The sequence below is a fragment of the Anser anser genome (genome assembly GCF_964211835.1).
Source record: "Anser anser genome assembly, contig: HAP1_SCAFFOLD_60, whole genome shotgun sequence".
In the NCBI taxonomy this organism is placed as follows: domain Eukaryota; kingdom Metazoa; phylum Chordata; class Aves; order Anseriformes; family Anatidae; genus Anser; species Anser anser.
The window spans coordinates 669,302-688,554 of NW_028153867.1; the positions used below are offsets into that span (position 1 = coordinate 669,302).

Genomic DNA, 19,253 nt, shown 5'->3' on the forward strand with positions numbered 1-19,253 from the left:
GTGATGCTTTCTGAAATGAGTTATGATTAAACTTAGCCTTTTCTGTCTTTCAGGAATCTTCAGTTATGACTGCAATCGGTGATGACCTAATTACTGACGGTAATAAGGGTTCTATCATTGTCACTTGAGTTTAGCCATCCTTGTGCCTTTTAACAATACAAGCCAACCTCTACTGGATGAAGAACATCTTGAAAATTCAGCTGAGGTCAAACCTCTGTGGGGTTGATCTGCAATCAGCTGGGGTTTTAAAGCTGATACAGCATACACTGACCGCATCAAGTAAAACGGGACACTGTCAATGCTTCGCAGCAGGTTTCTTGTACCTGTGCCTTCATTCCCATTTGAAAATGGTCTAAGACAGAATTTTGTTCTTTGTATTGGTTCCGCTAAACAGATTTTATATTAGAAACTCAGTAATATGCAAAAGCTTTGTTCTCCACCCTGAGGTAAAAGCTTATGTTGCAGATTCCAAAAGGAGGATTCAGCTTGCACTTACAAATACGGTACAAAACATATTTGTGTCCTGGAAGGTTTGCAAAGTTCCTCACGTGGAGGCATTTTGTGTTAGTGTTTAGAAACTATCCTATGTAACGTGTATTGCCGTAGAAGTGAATTAAATGACTCTTGGGAGGGTTTCATGGCTGATTATCCGTAAACGTTATCTTTACTATCTTAAACATTGTCTTTGTCTTTATCTTGAAAGACAGTTCTAGTCCCAGCCTTCTAATATACAAATTCCCAAAAGTTGGAGTTGTGAGGCTCAAAATTTTAGAGGACTAAATACCTCACTAAAATTAGTAGATCTAATAGCTTATTACACTTAGCTTAAAATACATTTTATTAGCCATTTCACGTGAAGTTTTTTTGTGCGCATGCCTCAGATTTGATACTTGGACTTACCAGGCTTTTATTTTCAGATCCACAGCTCTACTTGGATGTTGATGAAATGAACAGACAATTCACGGAGACAAGCGAAGAACTCTACGATTCACTCATGAATTGTCACTGGCAACCTCTGGATACGGTCACTTCTGAAATCCCCTCTGCTATTTAAGTGTCTTCTAGAGCATGACCGTTATGGCCAAAGTGCTAAAACTACATTTCTTCTACATTATTCTAGCTCATAAGTTTTAAAGCACAATGATAGGTTGGGTTTTTTTTGCTATGCTTTTGACAGTTTCTGTAATCTTTTTGTTCATCACTCCCTTCTTGGAGCATCATGAAGTCATGTAAATATTCAAGAAATGTAAAGAGGTAAATGGGGTCTAAAGATAGACTTGCCTGTGTAAATAAAAGATTTGTTTCTGCAAACCTGCCAGCAAGGGATTTTACTTGTACCTGTGTGCAGCACGTTCTCTTCCGGCTTATGGAATTTAACAAGGTAGTAAGGGTATTTCATCTGTCTTTATTTTTATATGGGCATTAGGACACAAGCAAAATCTAGCTTCCCCTTGTTTTCCTGGTTCCTTAGGTAAGCGACAAGCCAAGCCTTTCATGTGCTTGCTTAGACTGGAAGTATGTATGGGAGACACTCACAGGCCTTGCTATGGAAACACCTGTGCCCACTTTTTCCTGCAGGCTGCTGGCTCTAACTGTACTACTGATACATGCTAGGTCAGCTAAAATTGGCTTATAAATAGGGTATGTTAAGCATATGGAAGTGTAGACTTCAACTGCCATAGCTACAAACATCCCGTGGAATGAGGATGATGTCTGCTGGCACTCTCTGCATCAGCATTCAGTTTTCCCTTGCCCTTCTTACTGTTAGACTTCTCAGCTGACGCTTTACAGCGAAGAAATTGCTACAACATAATCCGTGTTCTTAAACCTAAAAAAAAAAAATCTTGGAGAAAACAACTTGCTGGTTTTCCCTCCTTGCTGGCAAGGAGAAAAATAGTCCACCAGGAACAACAAAAAAATCCTAGTAACAGCTCCTTAAGTTATACCCTCTGCTACCCTCTCTGATTGCTCTGGTCTTCCTTCATTCGTGGTAATGAAGTTTTTAAAGCTCTGGTAGAAGGATGACAGCACTCAAGTCAAAGGAGATGAGAGCAATGAGGAAAGCTTTGCTTTAAGCTAGAGCAGTCTTGCGAGTTGCTGCCTTTATGCTGTTCTTATCTTGAAGGGTACAGAGTCTTTTCCAGTCATAGGGACTCCATAACCCTATGAGTATGGAGAAATAGTTGCTAATTAACAGTGTGTATAATAAGTAAGTGAGGCTGGAAACAAAAGAATATTCCTCCAAGAAAAAAAAGGAAGCAGAAATTACTGTACTTAATAGCTGGGGAAGCTGTTAAAGCTAGTTGACACAGTTCTGGTACTGCCGTGTGTGTTTTGGGGGCAACATAAACCATAATTGCTGTGATGGCAGGTAAGAATCCAATTCTTTTTTATGGCTTAGTGTAGTCAGTGAAAGCAGTGGTCCTAAGCTGCATGCTGTTCTTAAATGTAATGCAAATTCTCTTTTGTGACTCCTCAGTACTTCCAGGTTACTTGTAGCTGATCACCAGCAACTGCTTCTGTTAGCTATTAGCTGTTGGGTTTTTGCTAGGAATACTTTCAGTCCTGAATTGAAATGATGACATCCTGAAACAGAAGAGGCTCTTGGAGTATTGTAGGAAGCACATTCTTCCTGGTTCTAGTGCAGGTGTAGACGTAGGAGGAGACAGAAGGCAAAGAACCTCACATAGGTGGAGGGGGTGAGGTGGCATCACAGTTAGAGCTGTTGCAGTTAACTCTTCCCAAAGCATGAAAGCAACGTGGCTGGGAACAGGGATTTGTTGGGTTGCTTCTTTGTGTGAGCCAGGGAGTCTTTTGAGGGGCAGATTAATAAGAATATGACACAAGGTAGAGGTGCAATAGATGAAGCAAAGAATCTGGGTGGGAAAAGGGTTGCTTGTACGTGTCTATGGAATTGTTTCAGGGGACTGAGCTGGGGCAAATTCAAGATAATAGATGCAGCCTCCTTGAATTTGGATGGCAGTGCTGAAGCTTCAAAACCTTACAAGGTTTGATGCCACTTCAATTGCAGTGCATAGCTGTGGTACTTGAGCTCAGAAGTGCAAACTGCACAGGATTTTTTTATCTATTTTCTTCAATGTGAGCAGCAAAACATCTTCCAGGAATGTGCCTGGGTGCTACGCTGCTTTGACACGGCTTGCTTTGCATCACCAAACACAGTAGTTAGGTTGCATCGAGTACTTTGTGGAAACATTCATTGTGTTGTCACCCAGAAATGGGATGCTACAGATATGTGTTGGCCCGGCAGTATCAGTGCTGTTTTTTGGCCTTTGAGAGGTTGGTCCATAACATGTGACCTGTGTAACGAGAGGCCCACATAGATTGGTGACTTCATTAAGTCTGATACTGTGGTGGTGTGTGACCCAAGGCCCTGAACGTCAGAAAATCAGGCTGTGGCCACCTATTTTATGCAGACTTTGCCTATTAACAAGGTCTCTACACTGTACGTTAGAGACGTGCGCCTCCTTTTCCGGACTAGATAGCGAAAATACCAGTTTTGTAGTTCAGTGAATGAGATTGGTTGGGCTGTTTGTTCTCCAGAGCTGAAAAATGTTGGGAGTGTATTCTCTTGGAGTCCACAGAAATGAAAATGATGAGAGGAAGAGAACGTTGGTTGCAGCCCGCGTGCTGCTGTTATAAAGTAGTTCTCTGATGTCTTTTTCCCTCTGCTGAGACTTATCAGCCTATCGTCCTTTCCTGTTAGGAGCGCATACCTGGCTTGGGATGGTGTGCGCAGGGCAGATTCTTTACCGTAAGAGCACAGTGAATGCCAGACTTCTTCCTGTACTGCCGTGTTAACCGTGAGTCACAAATTCAGGAAGCAGTGATTGCATCGGAACTGCTAGAATGCTTTGCGGAGTCTTTTTACTGGGTAAACTTCACAGCTGCAGTTACAACTTCCAGCCTGTGTTAGCTGAACACATCGTACTGGTGCCCGCCATCAGTTTGACAAAGATGGGATTGCAGTAGGAACTTGCTTTTTTCCTTCTTTTTAATTAAACAAGTCTTTGAAGCAACTTTTCCAACACCGCCATACTTCACTTCTTCCAGTTATTTTCTGTTTTACTTAGCTGAAATGTTTTTTTTCTTCCAAGCTTGAGGAAGTTTTCTACAAGAATGTCCCGTAATGATTTCATAAACTCTTTTCATTGTACCTAGCTGCAACAGAGAGTGCTTTTATTCAAAAACCTGCTGGTTTTCTCTTCCAAGAAGCAGTGGGGTTTTTCCTATCTCTTCACTGATGGGAAAGGCTGTAGGACAGTAGCTTGAGGGGCTGCTAATGCTGTCATCAGTGAGCCGGGAAGAGGCAGGAGTCCGAAACGGGTAAAAAGTACTTAAAAGGATACCAAAAGAGTAAACGGTACTTAAGCCGTGGATGTTTCTTTTTGCAGGGATGCTCTGGACCAACCGCTTCTTTCTAGCGCTACCTCAAAGTAACTTGCAGATAGAACTCACAGGGAAGGTTGATCAAATGGTGATGATCGCTGTCATTCTGCTGGACACGCAGATACTTGCCTTTCGTTTTGGCTCATTTTTAATACCAATTAACTTCAGTGCCTCGCGTTAATAGACACCGTTTGACTGCATCGGCAAATGTTTCTGAGTCGTGAGTGTCATTAAGGGCCTGTCACCCTATGGAAATCCTTCTAAATAAGAAAAATGGCATTCAAATAAATAAATAAAGCAGCGTTTGAACTTATGAGCAAACCTAGCGTAGCTGCCTTTGACGCTGATCTGGAGGAGAAAAATCACGTTATCACACTACTATGGTTGCCTTAATAGGTTTGGTGTACATGAGGGAGGGAAGTATTATGTGATGTTTGCCTAGCTATTACATGGCCGATGCAGGAGGGGTTTTAGTCAGTTCCCTGAGCACGTATTGTTGCAGAAGTCGGTGATTTCACTGCCCAATGTCTGTTATTAAGGGCACGATTCATGTCCCGTTATCGTTTTTATTCTTTATTTATGTGTTTATTTTCTGGGGCGGCGATCTGTCACGATGCCCATCGTTCCCCTGCCGTGGGGTAGAATTTAGCGTGACGACTGCCTCCCGGACCAACGGGGCCACGAATCCGGCCTAAAACACTGCTTGTGCGTTGGTTGTCGGCGTGGGGGCTGTTGGTTGTCGGTGCGGGGGTATCGGTTGTCGGTGCGGGGCTTTTCTGACGAGCACTGTGGGCTCGGGGCGCCGTCCCACGCCCGGCGCGGTGCTGCGGCACACCAGCGGTCGGCGCCACGGCGCGGGGAGGCTCTGGAGGTGACTCCTAGCCCCGTGCTTACGGTGGCCGGGCCGGGGTTCATTATGGCGGCCGGGTCCTGAGGGCGGGAGCGGGAGGGCGGCGGGACCGGGACGGGACCGGGGCGGGGCGAGGAACGGGAGCGGCAGCGGGAGGGGGGGGCGCGCGTTCCCGTGAGGGGAGGGGGCGCGCGAGGGAGGGAGGGGGAGGGTGTGAGAAACACTCCGTAGCCAATAACTTGGGCTCAGGCGAGGAGCTCGGCGAAGCAGGAATTTATTCGCGATCGCAGTGGCGGGCGTCCCGTCCGTGCGAGGACTACCGCACACCAAATTTCCCTGGTGTATTGCCAAGCACTTCCCCGTGCAAGGGCTTACCATACACCACATTTCCCGAGACTCTTCCTTTCTCTCCCTTATCTCACGCTTCGTCCGTCTCCGGCCGCGCCCCTCGCGGAGCTGCGGAACCGCGGATCAGGACTCCACACTCGCTCCGTACAAAAGTACGTCTCAATCACACGGCACACAGAGTCTCACCCGACCCCCAAGGCAATACTTCCTATTTCTTACCTTGGTCTGTGCACAGAGTTACCGGATCAATTCTCAAAGCCGGAGTGCCTGCCTTCTTCCCTTCCCCACTCCTTCACGGATCCTGCCTCTTTCATCAGTCTCGGGCCCTCTGTCAGCTCTCCGCAGAACCGCCGCCGTCGATGCACAGGACCGCTGAAATCAGCGGGGCATGCCTTCCTGCTGCTGCGGCGGTGGGGCTCCCCAGTAGGCGACTGGCTCCCGGACGAGCCCCCAAATTGTGAGAAACACTCCGTAGCCAATAACTTGGGCTCAGGCGAGGAGCTCAGCGAAGCAGGAATTTATTCGCGATCGCAGTGGCGGGCGTCCCACGAGCAGGAGCGCCCCTGCTGGTTCCAAAACCCAGTTTATATACTTTTTGATGACGGGACCCTCCCCTGTTTCCCCACTGAGGGGGTGATCCAGGCTCACAATCTGTCTGATGCTTCCCAGACAATGCATGGCCTTCAGTTGCCGGCCTGTTAAATTTCGAATTTCTTTCGACTTTTTTACTGGTTGAAGCGGTAATGGTTCTTCACTTACCTGACTTGACTCAACACCGTGATTTTCCCCGAATTGTTCTACGGAGTCTGGTTGTCTGCATTTTACAAGGTCGCCTGCTAAGCGTTCTTATCGCTGCAAGCACACCTCGATACCCCATTCCTTACCTTTAAACAACGTAACTCTGCAAAAACAACATTTTTATTCCCACGAGGGGCAGGGCAGGCCCCGCGGCGCGTGGCGGCGGGGGGCGGGGGGGCCCCGTGACGGCACCGAACGCGGGGGGGGGGCGGTATGGCCTCGGGCGGCGCGACCGGTAGCGGCGCGACCGGCAGCGGCATGGCCGGCGGTGGCAGGGCCGGTGGCGGCGGGGCGCCGGGCGGCAGCCCAGGAGCCCGATCAGGAGGAGGAGGAGCAGGAGGAGGAGGAGGAGGAGGAGGAGCGGCCGGCGGCAAGGTGAAGAGGCGGCGCCACCGTTTGGGCGCCGCGAAGCCCCCCTGTGCCAGGAGCAAGCGGGTGAGGAGCGGCCCCCCCACAGCGGGCCCTTCCCCCTCAGCCCGCCAGTTACCCCCTTACTTACCCCCTTACCTTACCCGCCCCTTTATCCCCTTAGTTACCCCCTACCCACCTCCTTACCCCCTTAGTTACCCCCTCGACCGCTTAGTTACCCCCTTAGTTACCCCCTCAACGGCTTAGTTACCCCCTTAGTTACCCCCTCAACCGTTTAGTTACCCCCTTAGTTACCCCCTCAGCCCCTTACTAACCCCCTCAGTTACCCCCTCAGCCCCTTCCTAACCCCCTCAGTTACCCCCTCAGCCCCTTACTTACCCCCTTACCCCTCTACCCAGCCCATTACCCCCCTCCTCCCCCTCCCCTTCACCCCCAGCCCGCTGCCCTCAGGACCCCCAGTGCCACCCCCAGGGCTTTCCCCGCTCCCTGCACCCCTCCTCAGCCCATCATCAATTCTCTGAACGTTACCTGCCAGGCTTTGCTTCTCGTTTGTGCTGTAGGGTACAGCAGGTTGATGGTGAAAGCGGTCCGTCAATTCGGGGTGTGAAAATCCCCGTGCTGGAGGGGGGACGCGCCGAGATCCCTCCCAGCAGCTCTTTGCTAAGAAATGTCAGGACGCCCAGAGAGATGCTCTGGAGATGCCCTCTGCACATGTTTGTTCAGCCAAAACCTCTCCGCTATTAAATGAGCAACGTAGCTGAGGGGATTGATTATCATATGCAAAACCAAGGGAGCGCTACGCATGGATAGCTGCTCATTTAGGTTTTTATCACTTGCAGAAATGCCAAGTCCCTTATACCACATATTGACAATCAATCTTGTCCATCTAAAGCTGGCCTGGAAGGGCAATGCAAACATTCCCCACGCTTACAGAGCAACCGTTGAAACCTCTGGCTTGAACAGTGCATTAATGTTGAAAGTGCCATAGCTTGCGTGTGCCGACACTGTGTAGCTAACTGATAAACCTTACACGTGGATTGAAAATAATCAGTGGAGATGGTTTTCTAACTTTTCCATTGTCTGTTATCTCTGCGTGTTTTCCAGTAGGTTTATTTAAAGAGTGTGCCAGAGCAAACACGTGCGTGGGGATATCTGGGGGATTCTGCACAGAGAATGGCTGCTGCACATCCAGCGCAGATCAAATTAACAGTAACTTATCGGGGAAGAGTTTTAATGATTTGATAAATAGACAAACTGATAGGTGTTACATGTGTGCATTTATTATAGCAGTTAGCTTTGTAACCAGACGAATCGTGCAAATGTTCATAACGTAAAAGGACGAGCTTTGAGCAGATAGCTTGCTTAGAGCATTTGTCAATTAATTTCAGTTTATTTTCAATATCATGTCCACTCTGCAGAAGGTTCTGTGGCTTAATGTTAATTGTCTCTCAGTGATGCAGTTGGGGAGGCACGAAAGCGACCGATGCGATTTTGTGAGGTTATACCTCTGGTTCTGATCCCTACCCCGCTGTTTTTCTCATCCTTCCCCCTACAACTTTAGTCGATAAGTCGATTCTTAGAAATACTTAAATAGATGTGTTTTGTGTGCTTGTGATCATAATTACAGCCCACCAAACCCTCTGTCTCTTACCATTAAGCTCTGAAGGTGCCTGGGCACTGTAGGCAGTATAGTTAGCAGCTTCAAAGTTCCTGGGAACTAGTCCTGGATCTAATTTACCTTTTTTTTTTCCCCCTGCCTGCAGGAGGGATGATTAGCAGGATGCCTAGCTCATGATTGTCAGCTTTCTGGATATTAATTTTTATTATTAATTTTTATTATTAATTATATTCATTTATATTAATTTATCTTTTATTTAACCGTAGTTCCTGGGGCTTTCGGTCAGGTGGGAATTCTCCGATCGTACCCGATGTATGCCGCAGAGTCAGTCTTCTACAAAATACAGCAACAGCTTTAGAAGGCTCTTGCAAGAGGAGGTGCTGGTGCTATAGCTATAGCTGTGTTTCTTCCAGGACATCTTCTGGGTTAGCCTGACTGTTGAGAGCAGAACTGTTTTTTGTGCGTATAGTCACTGCAATTCAGCATTACTAAAATTGAAAATATTTAGATTCACTGATTTTAATGGGTAGTATGGTCCTGACTGTCGCAGTAGATAATTGCTGAACTTCTGGTTTAGTTGGTTTTCACGGGAGGGTGCGAAGAGGAAGAGTCCTGGAACAAGTCTGTAGGTCAGGAGCTGTTCAGGCGTAGAGTTTCGTGATAGCCTTGCAGATTGACGACCTGCTGGTGAATTTTGGCAGAGGTTTCAAAACTTTGAACCTTGCCAAGGTCACTTGGAAGTGCAGACAGTGATAGGTAGTTGTAAATCAATCTTAGGTGAATTTTAGGTTTACCAGAAGTGTAGCGATCCTATGCCAGGGATCAACCTCGTCGTCGTCTTCTGAATATTTGCTGTATAATATCTGTCTTCAAGGTCCGTGGAAGGTGGTATCGCAGCATATGCTGTTGACTGCGTTTCTGTAATTAAACAAGTGTTTTTTCTTTCAAGCAGGGAATAATTAGCAGAATGACAGAAACGGTGAAAAATATTGTACCGGCCTGGCTGCAGAAGTATTTCAATAAGCGTGAGGAGGAGTGTGTAGACAGAAATGAATCTGCAAACCAGGAGGAGACTCCGGTAAACTATCATCACGATTATTCAGATGAAGATACCAAAATCGATGAGAGATTCACGCCTGAACCAGCAGGAATTAGTAGACGAGGTATGTGAAAAATCATTTGGAATTCTGGCCATCTGTATTTATTCACAGATTTCTAGTTTTGAATCTGAATTTCAAAAGGAAATTGGAATGAGGGTTTTGACAGAATGAAAAAAAAAAACAAACAATCAAAAAAGTCGAAACAACTGTTTGTGAAACCGTCTTAGCTTTAAACTGTATACACAGTTACGAAGCATACATCTTATGCTCTTGGAAGGCATCAGTTAACTTTAGGTACTCTATTAGCCAGGTGCTAAATGCTGAAAATAAGTCATTTGCAAGTGTGCTGGGTTGCATTTTCCATCTTTTAAAAGATATGGAATGAAAATCTGTCTAATTGCCTAAGGCAATTAAAAAAATTAATTTGTTTTGCAGTCTTCGAAACAAAAGACTAGATGCTAGAATGGCAGAGGAAAATTCCGTCTCGTGTCCTGAGTTTGTTTGTTTTGTTTTGGTTTTTTTTGTTCTGGGCTTTGATCAATTTAGTAAAGTTCCTCGTTAACTTGATGGTGAACTGGGGAACTTGTGCACGGATGTGGTTTATGAGATTATTATCCTTAAAATATTCAATAATTTTAAGGTCTACGCGGGGGGAGGGGGTGTCTTTGAAAAGGTATTTGACCGTTGGCAACGAGGTTTGCAACTCCTTTACCTCATGAAAGATTAATTTGTCTTATATCCAGTGCCTCTCACTGTTCCTGTAGTCCTGTTGTATAAATTTGCATCTATTCTTATTTGAGTTTCTCTTAAATTAGCTGTTTTGGGGAAGTCAGCTTTTAATAAGTAAAGAAGTTTTGTCTGAGCGTGCGTAGGTAACCATAGATAATGTGGAAAGTCAGTTGCTTCTGTTGTTGGCAGAATCAAAAAATAAGGAGGAAATATCTTTGCCTCCAATCTCATCTAATTGTAAACAAGGAGATTGATGGCTTTCTGTGTAGCTGTAGCTTGGGAATGAGTTTGGAGAAAAGAATAGAGAAGGTCTTCGTGACTGAGGAACACATGTTGGCTTTCCTATGTAACTGCGTGAAAGGAGCTTTCATTAAGAACAGCTGCACTGCAAGCTTGCTAACTCCAGGAGATCAGGAGCAGGTGGACACCCTGGAACCTTTTGCAGCTTATGTTGCTGTCCGTGGGTGTCGAATACTATGCTTAAGAATAAGATTTTTTTTAGCAAGATAGACTTCAAGGCCACCTATTCCAGGCCACTGGCATTGTTTGCAGACCCTTTGCTTCAAGAGGGAAAAATGCTCATCTGGTTACTTGGGTCAACATCCTTGTCCCTTGGGTCAAATTCCCAATAGTTAATGGGTAGGAGATGATGTTTTGCCTCTAACGTGAGCTGATATGGAAGAACTTGGGAAAAAAGTACTGCAAACGTTCATTTTCATGTTGTGTATTCAGATTAATATAACCTTTGTTCCAATATTATGGAAGCTGCAGTGTTATCTGTAATTTACCGTGTAATCTCAAATTTTGTAAAGCTTATTGCAAGCTGTACATGGGAGAAGGAGTATATATGTTTGATTTAGTGAACGGCCAAGTCAGCGTTAGAGCATTTGAGCACGGGGTCAGAATGTGGTGTTGTAAAACCTCATAGTTAACTACTTCTGGATGCAACATTAATACTGTGTATCGCAAGCAGTGTTGTTGTTGTAGCCAGACAGTTAGATGCAACCGTATCTGGGTGAGGAAGAAGTTAAATTTGGCTTCTCTCTTTTTGCGCTTAGAACTTGGCAATAGCATGGCTGTCGATAGGAAACAGGTTTTGGCTTCTGTGAGCTTGTCTATAGCAAAGCTAATTATCTCCCTGTTCTTGTCTAGAACCATCCACAAGTAGATCAGCACTGAACTTCCCAGTTGTGTTAACAAGGCCCTCTCTTCATCGGAGCCGTCTGAATTATACCACGCTGGATTCTCCTGTCCCACCTTGTCAGCCCTCGACATCTTCTGTATTTGGCATTGGCAGTCCTAGGCTGTCCTTCATAAAAGAAATAGAAGATTCTACCTCTCAACAAGACGATGATAACATCTCAACAACCAGTGATTCCTCCTCTAGAGCATCTGATGAAGGTGATTTTTGTGTTCTCTGTTTAATTGACTTTTTTTTTAATGTGAAGTACCTTGCGTTCTTTAATATTCCACATCACCTTAGTAAATAAAATAGGTGAATGTCAACTTTGGATGCGAGAATTAAATTGAATTTTTAGTGTTTTAGAAGTATATAATCCTATCACCTTTTTAATAGAAGCGTGCTTTGGAATACGTTTATGATACCCTGATGTTAGAAAGAGTCAATGCTGAAATATACACATTCAGCTAGGTTATATGTAAATTTTGAACTGGGACGGTAGGAAATCAGGCTGACTTGCCGTAACTTGACAACTAGGCTGATTGTCTAGAAGGAAGAGTGACTCAGAATATCTAACAGACAGCTGGTTAAATGTGAATAAGTGCAGGTGACAAATAGGAACACGAGATGTTTTCCTGTGTTTCAGCAAGAGAAGATAAAGAAACTACTCTGACATAAGCTATAGGCTGTTTTTTGACCTTTCTTGGTAGAAGGCTTCAGCTGTCAATACTTTCATGTCTTTTGCCAAATTCATTGAGGAAAGCACACCATTTTAAAATAAAAAATAAGCATCGTGTCGATGTAGGTTGGTACGTAGGTCTTCTCGCTGAAAGGGCGAACAGCAGGTTTGCAGCTTTTTCTAGTCCCCCATATAGACAGGGACTGACGTGTGCTCAGCAGGTTTTGCAGAGAACTTTTGTACAGCTGAGAGTAGAGTTGCTGGGCTTTAGCAATATAACCTGAGTGCACTAGAACTTTCTGGTGTGTCTTCGTAAAACATACATGGGCAGAAGATCGTTAACTCTTAGAGCAGCCTTTGGGGAATCTTCCAGGTTTAAAACCTGTGCGATTATGATCTGTGCTGGCCTCCAGCCTTTTACCAACACAGAAAAAAGCTTTGTCCGTACAAATGCACTGATGTTTATGCGGTCCTCTTTTATCTTAGCCTGAAGGAAAAAAATACCTGCATTGGAAGCACAGTATTAACTTGGTAAGATTGGTGAAAACTACTTGCAGCTCTGTGAACAGTTTTCAAGTTTGTAGGTGATACTTGGTTTTCAGTCTGTACGTGAAGTTGATCTATTTAAAGAAGCTGAAGTCATGCTTATTTTTCTGTATTGAAGAACTTGAATTAGTGTGATCTTTATTGTTAAAGTTCTGTACGTACGAGAGGCATTTACATCTAGCATACGTCATTTTGGCAGATGTTGCAGTTTTAAAAAATACTTCATCGTCACTGCTCTGGCCCACAGAAGCTGAAAGAACTCATTCCCTCTCGCAGCATTCTGCAGCTAGCTCTAAGAAACCTGCATTCAGTTTATTTGTTTTTGGAGGACTGTGTCCTGTAAGTACTGCACAGTATTTCTTTTAATCAGTTTGAATGTGTACCTGTTTTTCTATCCACTTCTCATACTGTGTTTCCGTAGGTACGTGGAAGCACGTCTGTTTTTAAGCAAAACCAGCTTGGGTTTTCTCCATTTTACCCCGGAAAGACGGCCTATGCCGGTGGTGCAGCTGTAAGATCAAGGCAGCCAAAGACGGAACCTTATCAGGTATGAGAAAAGTAGTGTAGTGGGAAATAGTGATGGAAATAAAAAAAGCAGCACTGCCAAAGGAGCTTTGAGCAGGGAGCTGAATATGTGGTAACAGTTGCTCTTCTGCCCTCTTGGTCTACAAAAATAGACGAGATTGATTTCTGTTTAAATTCTTTAATGACAGTTTTTACCACAGGTAATACTTGTCAGAAAGAACAAGAATGACAGTTTGGGCTAGTTGTTGGTAGTTGGGGTTTCCTCTGTTGTTAGGTCTTTCAAAAAATTCCATTCAAGTGCCATTGTCTGCCTCTGACTACATTACGTTAAAATAACTTGATGCAAAAAAACCAATGACAGCATAACTTTGAAAACTTGTGTTTATGGTAGCAAAAGCTACAGTAGTCAAACCTGGCTAATATTTATCTGTGGATCTTCTTTTCCAAGCATGCCTACATTCATGCTATGGATATGTTGTATAAACCTGCAGTCTTTGAAAATATCTAAAATCAACTTTGCTGATCCTTTGTTCTTCTGGTACACAGAGGCATGCAGGACTAAATGCAGTCCCAAGATAAGCAGTAACATGCTTTCTGTTTTGAATGATTCATATAGTTCTTGGAGAGAGTTATTTGCCCCCAAGAGTTCTTGGAAATAGCAAATAAAAACTGCTGACAACTCTGATTAGCTAGAGCTGAATCGAAAAGGAAAGTCAAATCAGGTTTGGTAGGAATGTATTTAAATGAAAGTGACTTTTATCGATAAATCAAAAGGAATTTGAAGAAAATGAAAACGCGGGTTTGCTGGCTCTGTTCTGACAGTCCATTTGTGCAACGGAAAAAGGGCAGTACAAGTACCTCACTTACGGGAAACCTTGAAACCTTGTGGTGCAAAGCTGGGAACCCTCTTTGGTCGGCTATTTTTGTTTTTTACAATATTACTGCATTATGGTAAAAAGAGGAACCAAAATACTAGGCTTTTAAAGGAGAGAGTAGCTTGCTTCTTGCTGCTTGCTGTGAATGACAGCAAGGTACTAGAGAGTCCAGCGAAGGGCCACCAAGAAGATCAAGGGACTGGGAGCACCTCTCCTCTGAGGAGAGGCAGGGACTGCTGGGCCTGTTTAGCATGGAGGAGAGGAGGTTTGGGGGGATCTTATTGGTGTATATAAATACCTGAATGGATGGTGCAAAGAGCATAGAGAGCCATTGTGTTTTCAGCGGTGCCCAGTGCCAGGTCAAGAGGCAACAGGCACAAACTGAAACGTGAGGCTCTGTCTGAGCATCAGGAAATGCTTTTGCACTGTGCGGGTGATGGAGCCCTGGCACAGGTTGCCCGGAGAGGCTGTGGAGTCTCCCTCTTTGGAGGTCTTCAAGAGCTGACTTGACATGGTCCTGGGCAACCTGCTCGGGGTGGCCCTGCTTGAGCGGGGGGGTAGACCAGGCGATCTCTAGAGGTCACTTCCAACCTTAACCATTCTGTGGTTCTGTGAGTCTCACTTGTGTTTTTACATGCTGCGTGGTCTGCTTCCTGTCTTCACATCGTGTGATAAGCACAGTGTGGTTATATGAGGGGTTTAACCTGGGAAGAAAAAAAGTCACACCAAAGGAAGTTTTTGACTGATATTTGAAGTTGGGTGGTGCAAATAAACAGTTTACTTTTTCAGTGTAATGTTTAGATCTGTTACAGTTTAAATCAGATCTTTATCTTTTAAGACAAAGATTTGCAGCCAACTTTAATCTTGGGGGAAGGGAGGAAGCAAGAGAGAAGTAAAACTAGTTCCTGGTTATGATTGTATACACTGATTTTAAGATGGTACACTTAGACCATCGTGAAACTCTGAGGTCTGTGTTGTTACTGAAAATGCTTTCTGTACCACAAGCCTTTTCTTGAGTTCTGTTTCCCTGATTACTGCTTCGGAGGCCTTAGCAGTCCTGGCATCATCCGTCTTGACCTTTTACAAGTACGGAGTTCTTTTATTGCTCGTGCAACAAGCACGTGCAAGATGCACTGAGGCCCAAGGTAAACTTCATTAAACTCCGAATGTATTCTCTTCTTTATGGCTTGAACTCCCAGTGACTGCATGTTTCTCTGTCATCAGAATATATTGATTGTATCATCAGTGTAGCCTTGGGACATAAAATACATGCCTCCTTAGCTGAGAATTGACCATTGTAACACTTAAAATGCTAATTTTTCAGGCACAAAAGAGAGCGAAAGCTAGACAAGAAACTGTGTGGTCCCACGCTACCTTGAGTACCTCAGCGTGGTGCATCTTGGAGGCAGTGGAGAAGCTGTCAACCGCTTTGTTGGTAAATAGCACTTCTTTTAATCTGTTTTTGCTTCATGTGTTTATAAAACTTAGTAAATGTGCCATCAAAGGATAAAGATAAAACTATTCTTCCTTACGCTGTGGCCGGTTTAATTTATTGCGCTATTTTTTCAACAGGATGCTAAAAGAATGACATCTCTTTTGCCGCTGTGTTGTGTAAGTTGACCATGAACCCCCACATTTTTGTTGCAGGGAACCCTCTCTCTCAGGAAAAAAAAATTGCCCTCTAATAGTTATGCTTTGTTTTTTCCCTTAGCCTCCGGACATAGATAAACCGGATATTACTGACTTCCAGTCCAAACGAAGAAAGGTAAGAACCAATAATGTCTTAAGCTGAGGTAGATAACTTTTTCAATGCTTTATCACTATTAGAAAAATTTTCTCAAACCTCAGTGACAACATAGACATCAAATCAAGTTAATATTGGCATGTATCCACAATAGATGATGGGCTGTGAAGATTACTCAGGTTAAGAATTATGTTATCTTTGTAAGTTGAGAGCAACAACTCTAGAACACACCAAGTCGTTTTATCTTGTCCCCCAACTTGGGGTGAAGCTGCATATTAAAATTCCTGTTGAGGCAAGTTTGCTCTTGAAGAAATGATCACAAATAGAAAAATACTGATTGAGTGGTCATATAGACTTTGTACAGACTTCCGTGTTCATTCGGGCACAGAAAACTAGTTTTTGTGCTTTTTATCACCATTCAAAGTAAAGAGGAGGAAAATTGTTAATTTCCGACGCTATAAATCTTACGCTCCTAAATTCCTATTTGGAGGTAGCACAGAACTGGTGAGAATGCTGTGGTAAAGCATGATTTCCTTTCATTTTGTTTAAAAAATGAAAACTAGTCATCTTTTTTTGATGACTTTAGTTAGGGGTATCATTAAATTGCAAAACTGTACCAGGCACAATAGCTCTTGGTGTATTAAATGCCTAACTGGGGGAATTAATATTTTTCATTTTTACCTTTAAAACCAGCGATGAACCATCGTTGGAGTCTGATAAATTTTCCATAAAATTAAATGGGCATCTCTTTCTGCGAAAACATCTGTGTTTCCAGTATCAGTCTGAGTGTACAAATGACCACTTGTTAAGTGTATGGGCTTCTTAGGCTGGAAATCAAAGTGGACAGTAATACTGGTTGCTTATTGCTTTTAACTCTTTCAATCTCTGTATTGTTTAGCCAGCACAATCTCCATTTGGTAAAGTTCTAAAATGAATGTAGCAGCAACTGCTTAGTTTTTAGGGGGGTAGAGGTTTTTTTTTTTCTTTTTCTTTTCTGACGCTATGAATCTTAACGCTCCTAAATTCCTATTTGGAGGTAGCACAGAACTGGTGATAATGCTGTGGTAAAGCATGATTTCCTTTCATTTTCTTTAAAAAATGAAAACTAGTCATCTTTTTTTGACGACTTTAGTTAGGGGTATCCTTGGGCTTATTAAATTGCAAAACCCTTAAATGACCACTTGAAGATCAGGTGACTGAAGGAAATAACAAGATGTGCAAACTTTTCATCTTCTGTTCTAATGAGAAAAGGGACAGTGTCTCAAGAAGTTTCTGTGCCAATTCCTTGATTGGATGGATGTATAATTAAGTTTACAATCACTTCAGAGTTTACAAACATCTCAGATTTCCTGGACCATCTTTTCACCATCTGCCAAATTACAAGGGCATGGAGAAGTGAAGTATATCATAAATATTATCCAAATAACTAAAACCAAATCTGGTGTGAATTCTCAGTTATATTATAGCAATACACCTGTGATAAGGCATTAAGAAAGATCTGCCAGATTTGCAACAGAGAGCCTGAAATTGTCAGCCACTAAATGAATGTTGCACGCAGCTGTCAGTGGGTGAAAGGAGATAGATTGTCTATTCATAATACTAGAATTCATAATGGTGGCGGGAGAAGGGTAGCCCGTGATGAGAAGCAATTATTTGCTGAGGAGACGATCGTGTGTTTTCCTGCTAAAGTGAACATGCGGTTGACGGAACACTTGTGCACTCGGGCTAAACTTCTGCAGTGGGTAGCAGTGATGTGGTATTTTTCTTATTTCAAGGAACTGTACCAGGCAGAATAGCTCTTGGTGTATTGAATGCCTAACTGGGGGAATTAATATTTTTCTTTTTTACCTTTAAAACCAGCAATGAACCGTCGTTCACTCGAAGTAGATTTGTGAACTTACATAAAACATGTCTTATTCAAGGTTTCAAACTGAATGTAATATTTTTTAGAAAGATGTATTTTTATATACTTTAGAGAGAGTGTGAATCCTATTACTAAGAGCTGGGAGATACTGTGAAATTAAAGCTGCAGCGTAAACAAAAATTTCCTGTTGGTATTGATTTGAACAATAGCATGCTTCCTAAGACTGTATTTTCTGATCCTTAAGACCGCAGGCGGAGCCATCGGTAAATCTTGTAGCCTTTAGGGTTTGTTTTCTGTCTGACAGTTCAGTTAAGTCAGTTTTGCAGAACACGCAGTGGTCTGTGTTAAAAATTAACTCTGGTCTGTGAAAATGCTTTGAAAAGGGAAGTCAAACCCACTACTTGAAGTGCATCTAATGCACATGTAAAGCATTGGATCATATTTTAATGAATGAGATTATTGTAAGACTGACAAGTTGGTTTTTTTGAGTGTGTTCTATTGTTTGTGTAACTTTGAAGGGGGAAAATGTAGGGGATGTGAAGCCCAGAAGCCTGTATAATTAGTTGCTTAACACTTCGAATGTTAAATTAATGAATTAAGCTACTGAAAAAAAAAAATCACAGTGTGGGCAGAGGAAAAGATAGGAGCATATTCTAGGAACATGGGTTATTTTAATTATGGTAGCATGAATTATTTTGTCTATGAAGCTAACTGCCAAATTTTGAAATGGAATTCAGTCAGACTTTGGCTACTTATATATAGCTTTATGGATTTCGTTACTGGTTTTCTGGTGATTTCCCTCTACAAGTTGAACGGTCTTCAGAATTTTCAAATCGTATTCACTGAGTGCCAAGACCGATGGGGGGAGGTTTATAGTTCTGTAATTTGTTTTCATCAATAAATATTGGAATTAATTTGGGTGGACGTAAGGATAAATTGATTGCTGTTTCCCTTTCAAAGCTGGAATCCCAGAATGCATTCCAGCCTCCACCTGTTAAGAGACTTGTGACACCAATGGTAAACCGTCAACCGATGCGTTATACGCGGTATTCTGAACCATCACCGACTTCAACTACTCAGTCCAGCAAAATTTGCCAGAGAGTAGACACAAAGTACCAAGTGAGTACATTTTTGAGTCCTTATGTGCCTGTTTTTTTTTTCCAGTCTTGGAATGTTTCTCAAACCAATTGTTATCCTATCTTTGCAAAAAGTACTGATAGTATGTTTGAGGCGAGCTTTAAGGCAGTGGGAACCATTGTGAAATAGATTGAGCTTTTATGGATTTAATTCTGTTTTTGGAACACTCAGTGTCTTGTGGTTGTTTTCACGATGTCATGATGTGCTATTGAGTCATCCTGTTGTCAGTGAAAGAATATTAAAAGACAGAAATGTTTTCCTTTTATATTCTCATGTACACAAAGCTGTCACTGATGAAACATGCTCGTGTTCTGTGTAAACTATTCCAGGTGAGCTATGTGCTCCAAGTGAGAGTTCTGACAATGTGCTGAGTTATCGGTTTTGATTGCTTTGGAGTAGATGGAGTCTGATAAATTTTCCATAAAATTAAATGGGCATCTCTTTCTGCGAAAACATCTGTGTTTCCAGTATCAGTCTGAGTGTA

The 19,253-nt window shown here is 43.2% G+C and overlaps 1 protein-coding gene and 1 pseudogene across 2 annotated transcripts in view; one reads left to right on the top strand and one right to left on the bottom strand.

Moving 5' to 3' along the window:
• LOC310891268 (nuclear pore complex protein Nup153-like) overlaps window positions 1-19,253 on the top strand; it is a gene marked incomplete at its 3' end in the record, with an annotated part of 267,249 nt that overhangs the window by 210,217 nt on the left and 37,779 nt on the right. Inside the window, exons 7-9 of the mRNA XM_083853534.1 lie at window positions 15,597-15,635; window positions 15,736-15,789; window positions 18,593-18,751. Of these exons, the coding sequence (XP_083709660.1) occupies window positions 15,597-15,635; window positions 15,736-15,789; window positions 18,593-18,751 (252 nt within the window). The remainder of the gene's footprint in view (window positions 1-15,596; window positions 15,636-15,735; window positions 15,790-18,592; window positions 18,752-19,253) is intronic.
• LOC310891269 (nuclear pore complex protein Nup153-like) overlaps window positions 1-19,253 on the bottom strand; it is a 270,187-nt pseudogene that overhangs the window by 48,432 nt on the left and 202,502 nt on the right. The gene's annotated exons all lie outside the window — the stretch shown is intronic.